At 41.8% G+C, this 10,000-nt stretch overlaps 1 protein-coding gene across 1 annotated transcript in view; it reads left to right on the top strand.

Moving 5' to 3' along the window:
- Positions 1 to 10,000, top strand: part of LOC133581472 (serine/threonine-protein kinase OSR1-like) — a 64,649-nt gene that overhangs the window by 28,770 nt on the left and 25,879 nt on the right. The window contains exons 4-7 of the mRNA XM_061935491.1: positions 2,243 to 2,384; positions 2,656 to 2,711; positions 2,792 to 2,901; positions 6,181 to 6,282. Of these exons, the coding sequence (XP_061791475.1) occupies positions 2,243 to 2,384; positions 2,656 to 2,711; positions 2,792 to 2,901; positions 6,181 to 6,282 (410 nt within the window). The remainder of the gene's footprint in view (positions 1 to 2,242; positions 2,385 to 2,655; positions 2,712 to 2,791; positions 2,902 to 6,180; positions 6,283 to 10,000) is intronic.

The raw sequence follows: 10,000 nt of genomic DNA, 5'->3' as shown, positions 1-10,000 counted from the left end.
CCAAAACCAAGTTCACTCTGTATGTGTTTATATATCATACTTGCCAACCTTGAGACCCCCGATTTCGGGAGGTGGGGGTGGGGAGCGTGGTCGCGGGCGTGGTTAAGAGGGGAGGAGTATATTTATTTTTCTAAATCTGTATATATATATATATATATATATATATAAATAAAAGAAATACTTGAATTTCAGTGTTCATTTATTTACACATATACACACACATAACACTCATCACTATTTTTCTAACCATGCTGAACACCCTCTCTGATGATGCATTGCTGTGTGGCACGCACAAAAGTGCTTTCATCAAATGCACTGGAGTCTGGAATCTTCCATCTCTCCCTAGCATGGCCCAAAACCGGTCAATCTTTTCTTCCTGAGGAAGATCTTCACTGCCAAGCACTTGGTAGTCCACTACTTCTTCCCGGAGGCTATCCAGGTCCAATCGTAGCTGCGGCTTGGAACTTACAAGCGTATTTCTTCATCTTACTCGTCGTCGTCGGCGTCGCCACGGCTGTATCTTCCTCGTTCTTCTGCTTCGTCTCCTTGTTGTGTGCGCAGTTGTGCACTGCACTCTCTAAAAGCCCTAGATGTTATTGTCACATATGCATGTACAGTAGATGGCAGTATTGCCCTGTTTAAGAGTGTCACAACATTGCTGTTTACGGCAGACGAACTGCTTTACGGTAGACAAAAACGTGACTGCTGTTGTTGTGTGTTGTTACCGCGCTGTGAGGACGTTAATGAAACTGCCTAACAATAAACCCACATAAGAAACCAAGAACTCGCCCTCGATCATTCTACAGTTATAACGTGATTGGGCAGGCACGCTGTTTATATTGTGGGAAAGCGGACGTGAATACAAGCTGTCCTCACTCAGGTCCGGATGGAGCTGGAGGGGGCGTGGCCTCCAGCTCCGCCGGAATTTCGGGAGATTTTTGGGAGAAAATTTGTCCCGGGAGGTTTTCGGGAGAGGCGCTGAATTTCGGGAGTCTCCCGGAAAATCCGCGAGGGTTGGCAAGTATGTTCTAGGCACAAAGATTACATACAATTGTAAAGAACATAATGTCATGGCTGAGTTTCCAATAATTTATACAACTCTATTTTTTTTTGTGATAGTGATTGGAGCACATACTTGTTGGTCACAAAATACATTCATGAAGTTTGCTTCTTTTATGAATTTATTATGGGTCTACTGAAAATGTGACTTGGTCAAAAGTATACATACAGCAATGTTAATATTTGCTTACATGTCCCTTGGCAAGTTTCACTGCAATAAGGCGCTTTTGGTAGCCATCCACAAGCTTCTGCTTGAATTTTTGACCACTCCTCTTGACAAAATTTGTGCAGTTCAGCTAAATGTGTTGGTTTTCTGACATGAACTTGTTTCTTCAGCATTGTCCACACATTTAAGTCAGGACTTTGGGAAGGCCATTCTAAAACCTTCATTCTAGCTTGATTTAGCCATTCCTTTACCACTTTTGACGTGTGTTTGGGGTCATTGTCATACTTGCCAACCCTCCCGATTTTCCCGGGAGACTCCCGAATTTCAGTGCCCCTCCCGAAAATCTGCCGGGGCAATCATTCTCCCGAATTTCTCCCTATTTCCACCCGGACAACAATATTGGGGGCGTGCCTTACAGGCACTGCCTTTAGCGTCCTCTACAACCGGTCGTCACGTCCGCTTTTCCTCCATACAAACAGTGTGCTGGCCCAGTCACATAATATATGCGGCTTTAACACAACGGCCATACAGGTCACACTGAGGGTGGCCGTACAAACAACTTTAACACTGTTACAAATATGCGCCACACTGTGAACCCACACCAAACAAGAATGACAAACATATTTCGGGAGAACATCCGCACCGTAACACAACATAAACACAACAGAACAAATACCCAGAATCCCTTGCAGCACTAACTCTTCCGGGACGCTACAATATACACCAAACCCTGCCCCCACCCCCAACCCCGCCCACCTGGTATTGTGGCCAAACAGCTCAATTTTTGTTTCACCTGACATCACATGGACAAAGATAAGACCTTCTGGAGGAGTGAACTGATTCTATTATGTGAATGTTGTACTGGCCAATCACAAATGATTCCACCTGTAACATGAAGAGGATGTCGCATCTTGTGTGAACTGCTTAATCCCTTGGCCAAAAGGTGGTCATATGATCAGCATGTCTCGTGACAACCACCCCACCTATATCTCTTCTCTCCCTCTCCCTCTCTCTCAGGCTCAGTCTTAGACATCATCAAACACATCATCTCACGTGGCGAGCACAAGTCCGGCGTTTTGGACGAGGCCTGCATTGCCACCATATTGAAGGAAGTGTTGGAAGGGCTGGAGTACCTTCACAAAAATGGACAAATTCACCGGTGAGACAGCAGTCTGGTTTTGCTCTGTGGCATATCCGCATACGGTTAAGTGATTACATCGCGTTTCCACTTGTTGTGCAAGTCGACACAGTCCTTTCCTGTATATATGACCACGCAGGTTGAACTGGACCTCAGTCCATGAATTAATAACACATGAATAAATAATTGAGAAGGTTTGTTTCGCCGGAAGTGTTCTGCCTTAGAATTTTGTCATCTCATGCTCACTTAAATCAACAAACCGCGTCTGATTAATTCTCCTCTTTACTCGCAGTGATCTAAAGGCTGGAAATATCCTTCTGGGGAATGATGGCTCAGTTCAAATTGCTGGTACGGTCTTTTGCTTGAAAGTCTTGGGTTTCATTTGTATAATATTGTGAAACAACTGTCTCTTTATTTTGTACCCCCAGATTTTGGTGTGAGTGCCTTTCTAGCGGCCGGTGGAGATATGACCAGGAACAAAGTCCGGAAGACGTTTGTGGGGACGCCGTGCTGGATGGCTCCTGAGGTCATGGAACAGGTGGCTGACTTGTCTTGTAGACCGGTGTTTTTCAACCTTTTTTGAGCCAAGGCACATTTTTTTGTGTTGAAAAAATGCGGAGGCACACCACCAGCTGACATCATTAAAAAAGACGAAACTCAGTTGACAGTAAAACGTCGTCGTCGCAATTGTTGGATATGACTTTAAACCAGACCTGGGAAAATTAAGGCCCGGGGGCCACATGCGGCCCGTTAAGCTTTTCAATCTGGCCCGCCGGGCATTCCCAAATATAAACCCGTTTCCATATGAGTTGGGAAATTGTGTTAGATGTAAATATAAATGGAATACAATGATTTGCAAATCCTTTTCAACCCATATTCAGTTGAATGCACTACAAAGACAAGATATTTGATGTTCAAACTCATAAACTTTATTTTTGTTTTGCAAACAATAATTAACTTAGAATTTCATGGCTGCAACACGTGTCAAAGTAGTTGGGAAAGGGTATGTTCACCACTGTGTTACATGGCCTTTCCTTTTAACAATACTCAGTAAACGTTTGGGAACTGAGGAGACACATTTTTTAAGCTCCTCAGGTGGAATTCTTTCCCATTCTTGCTTGATGTACAGCTTAAGTTGTTCAACAGTCCGGGGGTCTCCGTTGTGCTATTTTAGGCTGCATAATGCGCCACACATTTTCAATGGGAAACAGGTCAGGACTACAGGCAGGCCAGTCTAGTACCCGCACTCTTTTACTATGAAGCCACTTTGATGCAACACATGGTTTGGCATTGTCTTGCTGAAATAAGCAGGGGCGTCCATGGTAACGTTGCTTGGATGGCAACATATGTTGCTCCAAAACCTGTATGTACCTTTCAGCATTAATGGCGCCTTCACAGATGTGTAAGTTACCCATGTCTTGGGCACTATTACACCCCCATACCATCGCAGAGGCTGGCTTTTCAACTTTGCGCCGACAACAATCCGGATGGTTCTTTTCCTCTTTGGTTCTGAGGACACGACGTCCACAGTTTCCAAAAACAATTTGAAATGTGGACTCGTCAGACCACAGAACACTTTTCCACTTTCCATCAGTCCATCTTAGATGAGCTCGGGCCCAGCGAAGCCGATGGCGTTTCTGGGTGTTGTTGATAAACGGTTTTCGCCTTGCATAGGAGAGTTTTAACTTGCACTTACAGATGTAGCGACCAACTGTAGTTACTGACAGTGGGTTTCTGAAGTGTTCCTGAGCCCATGTGGTGATATCCTTTACACACTGATGTCGCTTGTTGATCAGTACAGCCTGAGGGATCGAATGTCACGGGCTTAGCTGCTTACGTGCAGTGATTTCTCCAGATTCTCTGAACCCTTTGATATTACGGACCGTAGAGGGTGAAATCCCTAAATTCCTTGTAATAGCTGGTTGAGAAAGGTTTTTCTTAAACTGTTCAACAATTTGCTCACGTATTTGTTGACAAAGTGGTGACCCTCGCCCCATCCTTGTTTGTGAATGACTGAGCATTTCATGGAATCTACTTTTATACCCAATCATGGCACCCACCTGTTCCCAATTTGCCTGCTCACCTGTGGAATGTTCCAAATAAGTGTTTGATGAGCATTCCTCAACTTTATCAGTATTGCCACCTTTCCCAACTTCTTTGTCATGTGTTGCTGGCATCAAATTCTAAAGTTAATGATTATTTGCAAAAAAAAAAAAAAAAAAGTTTATCAGTTTGAACATCAAATATGTTGTCTTTGTAGCATATTCAACTGAATATGGGTTGAAAAGGATTTGCAGATCATTTTATTCCGTTTATATTTACATCTAACACAATTTCCCAACTCATATGGAAACGGGGTTTGTAATTGTTTTAGATCTTTAAGATGTAAAGTGTAGCTGCCATTATGATGTGCAGTGATGTTTTCTAATGACCGTAAGTCTTCAAGTATACAAAGTATTTCAATGCTTGGAATCTGCGCTTTTAGATGATATACTAGTTACTATGGTAATCTAATTAGTTACAATGGTCATCTAATGAGTTACTATGGTCATCTAATTAGTTACGATGGTAATCTACGTCACAGCAGCTCAGACGAGGCACCAAACAGTGTGGGCGGGGAGCGTTTCCACAGACGCGGAAGGAGACTTTCACAACAAAGTTCTAAAGCGTAGTGATATATCCGATGTATCAGATTGTAGGTGGGTTTATTTTGTACCCTTTGCGTTCATATTTCACTGTTTGTTGCATTTTTGTCGCGTTTCACTTGATTGTAAAATGTGTCGATCGAAAGGGGGTGTGATGTTCAAATTTTGTCAATATTCAGTGTTTTATCCTTCATAGAAATAATTAAAATTCCATTACGTTTTTTAAGGCGGTCTGTCATAAAGTTTTTAGCATTCAATCAGACATTGTTGTGAGGTTTTGTATTGGTGTTCCACATTTTTTTCTCTAAATGTGGCCCCCGAGTCAAAATAATTGCCCAGGCCTGCTTTAAACCATAACCAAGCATGCATCAATATAGCTCTTGTCTCATAGTAGGTGTACTGTCACGACCTGTCACATCACCGCCTGACTTATTTGGAGTTTATTGCCGTTTTCCTGTGTGTAGTGTTTTAGTTCTTGTCTTGCGCTCCTATTTTGGTGGCTTTTCCTGTTTTGTTGGTGTTTTCCTGTAGCAGTTTCATGTCTTCCTTAAACGCTATTCCCCGCATCTGCTTTGTTTTAGCAATCAGGAAGACTTTACCGGTAGTTGTTTTTATCCTTCTTCGTGGGGACATTGTTGATTGTCATGTCATTTACGGATGTACTTTTTGCACGCCGTCTTTGCTCCACAGTAAGTCTTTGCTGTCGTCCAGCATTCTGTTTTTGTTTACTTTATAGCCAGTTCAGTTTTAGTTTCGTTCTGCATAGCCTTCCCTAAGCTTCAATGCCTTTTCTTAGAGGCACTCACCTTTTGTTTATTTTTGGTTTAAGCATTATATACCTTTTTACCAGCACACTGCCTCCCACTGTTTCCGACACCTACAAAGCAATTAGCTACCTGCTGCCACCTACTGTTATGGAAGAGTATTACACGGTTACTCTGCCGATTTCTAGACAGCACCGACACTCAACAACAACACATCATTTGCAGACTATAATTACTGGTTTGCAAAAAATATTTTTAACCCAAATAGGTGAAATTAGATAATCTCCCACGGCACACCAGACTGTATCTCACAGCACACTAGTGTGCCGCGGCACAGTGGTTGAAAAACACTGTTGTAGACAACTTCCTTGGTTTTTGTCCGATTGGTCTAACTGTCTCTTTCTCTAGGTCCGTGGCTACGACTTTAAAGCTGACATCTGGAGTTTTGGGATCACTGCAATTGAGCTGGCCACCGGAGCGGCACCCTATCACAAGTACCCACCAATGAAGGTAACCGTGTTTGTAGTTTTAAATTAGACTACAGTGGAACCTCTCCCATATCTATGTCTTTTTGTCCACTTTACAACCTTTAAAGCTTTAACTACAGAGGCAGTTTTTGAAAATGTACACAACCCAAAACCAGTGAAGTTGGCACGTTGTGTAATTCGTAAATAAAAACAGGATACAATGATTTGCAAATCCTTTTCAACTTATATTCAATTCAATAAACTGCAAAGACAAGATATTTAATGTTCGAACTGAGAAACGTAATTTTTTTTGCAAGTAATCATGAACTTAGAATTTAATGTCAGCAACACATTGCAAGGGGCATTTTTACCACTGTGTTACATGGCCTTTCCTTTTAACAACACTCAGTAAACATTTGGGAAATAAGGAGACCAATTTTTTAAACTTCTCAGGTGGAATTCTTTCCCATTCTTGCTTGATGTACAACTTAAGTTGTTCAACAGTCCGGGGGTCTCCGTTGTGCTATTTTAGGCTTCATAATGCGCCACATATTTTCAAATGGAGACAGGTCTGGACTACAGGCAGGCCAGTCTAGTACCCGCACCCTTCTACTATGAAGCCACGTTGCTGTAACACGTGGCTTGGCATTGTCTTGCTGAAATAAGCAGGGGCGTCCATGATAACATTGCTTGGATGGCAACATATGTTGCTCCAAAACCTGCATGTACCTTTCAGCATTAATGGTGCCTTCACAGATGTGTAAGTTACCCATGTCTTGGGCACTAATACACCCCCATACCATCACAGATGCTGGCTTTTCCACTTTGCGTCTATAACAATGCGGATGGTTCTTTTCCTCTTGGATCCGGAGGACACGATGTCCACAGTTTCCAAAAACAATTTGAAATGTGGACTCGTCAGACCACAGAACACTTTTCCACTTTGCATCAGTCCATCTTAGGTGAGCTCGGGCCCAGCAAAGCCGGCCGCGTTTCTGGGTGTTGTTGATAAATGGCTTTGGCTTTGCATAGCAGAGTTTTAACTTGCACTTACAGATGTAGCGACAAACTATAGTTACTGACAGTGGTTTTCCGAAGTGTTCCTGAGCCCATGTGGTGATATCCTTTACACACTGATGTCGCTTTTTGATGCAGTACCGCCTGAGGGATCGAAGGTCACGGGCTTCGCCGCTTACCTGGAGTGATTTCTCCAAATTCTCTAAACCTTTTGATGATATTACGGACCGTAGATGATGAAATCCCTAAATTTGTTGCAAGAGCTGGTTGAGAAATGTTGTTCTTAAACTGTTCAACAATTTGCTCATGTATTTGTTCACAAATTGGTGACCCATCCTTGTTTGTGAATGACTGAGCATTTTATGGAAGCTGCTTTTATACCCAATCATGGCACCCACCTGTTCCCAATTAGCCTGTTCACTTGTGGGATGTTCCAAATAAGTGTTTGATGAGCATTCCTCAACTTTCTCAGTCTTTTTTGCCACCTGTGCCAGCTTTATTAAAACATGTTGCTTGCATCAAATTCCAAATTAGCTAATATTTGCAAAAAATAACAGTTTTCCAGTTCGAATGTTAAGTATCTTGTCTATGCAGTCTATTAAATTGAATATAGGTTGAAAAGGATTAGCAAATCATTGTATTCTGTTTTTATTCACCATTTACACAACGTGCCAACTTCACTGGTTTTGGGTTTTGTACATGCCATTATTAAAATACAAAATAAACAGACATCTCCATAGGACAAGTACATAGAACAAGCAAAAATAGAAATCTGACTAGATATTCAAATGTTGAGGTCCCGCATGAAAAGCATGATGGAGATATGACTTATTAAAAGTCAAAGAAATATTTTTTAGATTAAAAAAAAGTTTTTAAAAACTTTTATCACTTCATGGGCATTTGATTCTATGCCTGTTTACTTCTTGCTTTTGACAAATATAAAATACATCTGGAGTTGCTACTTTTTTTGAAGAATGCCGATTAATCCATTTTTTTTTTTTTTTACTTTTTAAAGTTCGGCAAGATGGATTTAGGACCTGCACTTTTATGAATCTGGTTTCCTGACGCTAAAACCCTATGGCCCACCAAGGCACATTTTTTGCGTTGAAAAAATCAAGAGGCACACCACCAGCAGAAATCATAAACTCAGTCGACAGTTAAAAGTCATTGTCGCAATTGTTGGATATGACTTTAAAGCATAACCAAGCATGCATCAATATAGCTCTTGTCTCAAAGTAGGTGTACTGTCACCACCTGTCACATCACACCCTGACGTATTTGGAGTTTTTTGCTGTTTTCCTGTGTGTAGTGTATGGCGTCACATTAGTGCCAAAAATCCGAGCGCACAAAAACTGTTAACGCGCGCTGATTCTCCACTTCGTGCGCGCGCGACACCCTTTTGCGCGCGCGTGGTGTCTTTTTGCGCACGCATTGTGCCTTTCTGCGCGCGCGCCGTCTCGGTCTGTGCGCTGTCATGTTTCGTTTTGGCACTTTGGGGGCGGGTATGCTTAGACGGCCCCTTCTTTCTGATTGGTCAGGCGAAAAATGCTCAGAGCCAATCAGAAGTATAGCAGGGCGGGTCATCGTCAATATGTATCAAGATTTACGGAGGAAGAAGTGGATAAAAAAATGTCGCGCGCTGATGAAGGTTATTTCATACCACATAAACACAATACAGGGTAATACAAAATGTGACCCAAATAAATAATAAGACAACAAACACCATAATCACATCTTTCAGCCAGAACTGGTCCACCAGCAATAACATCCAACCATAACATTATTTTATATTTTCACTTCTTCTTGAACATTTGTTTTCTAATTTATGGAATTTCTTTTGATTCAGCCATAAAATTAATGAAATAATCTTTGAATTTTTTTTTTAAATGTTAAAAATAGCCTTTTAATAATGTATTCTGAAACAGTTTAAAATAATCAGAGAACTGACTAACACTGACCCTACACAACTATGTTGCACAATTAAGTCTTTTTTTTTTAAAGCCACAGAGGTAATTTCAACAGGTACAGCATCCTATGTCATATCTACATGTAATAAGATTTGTAACAAGGCAAACCGTTTGTAAATTGGTCGAAAATCGAGCAAGTTCAATGTAATGATTGAGGCTCGCTGTCCGACGTAAGATGGCTACAACGTTGCTACGCTGGAGAATGATTGGTCATATGAAAAATGCTCAGAGCCAATCAGAAAGGAGGGTCCGTCTAAGCATACCCGCCCCCAAAGTGCCAAAAAGAAACAGACAGCGCGAGGAGAGATGCCAGGAGTACACAGAGAGCGCACAGACCGAGACGGCGCGCGCGCAAAAAGGCACCACGCGCGCGCAAAAGGGTGTCGCGCGCGCACGAAGTGGAGAATCAGCGCGCGATAACAGTTTTTATGCGCTTGGATTTTTGGCACTAATGTGACGCCATAGTAGTGTCTTACTTCTTGTCTCGCGCTCCTATTTTGGTGGCTTTTTCTCTTTTGTTGGTATTTTCCTGTAGCAGTTTCATGTCTTATATTTCCCGCATCTCCCGTATTTTTCGGTTTATAAATCACAGGTTTTTTTTCATAGTTTGGCCGGGGGTGCGATTTATACTCTGGAGCGATTTATGTGTGAAATTATTAACACATTACCGTAAAATATCAAATAATATTATTTATCTCATTCACGTAAGAGACTAGACGTATATCAGCACGTTCTCAGTTGGTTATTTATGCCTCATATAACGTACACTTATTCAGC

Source organism: Nerophis lumbriciformis, linkage group LG03, assembly GCF_033978685.3.
Source record: "Nerophis lumbriciformis linkage group LG03, RoL_Nlum_v2.1, whole genome shotgun sequence".
In the NCBI taxonomy this organism is placed as follows: Eukaryota; Metazoa; Chordata; class Actinopteri; order Syngnathiformes; family Syngnathidae; genus Nerophis; species Nerophis lumbriciformis.
The sequence above is the reverse complement of the archived record's forward strand: the minus strand, read 5'-3'. Positions and strand labels throughout refer to the sequence as shown.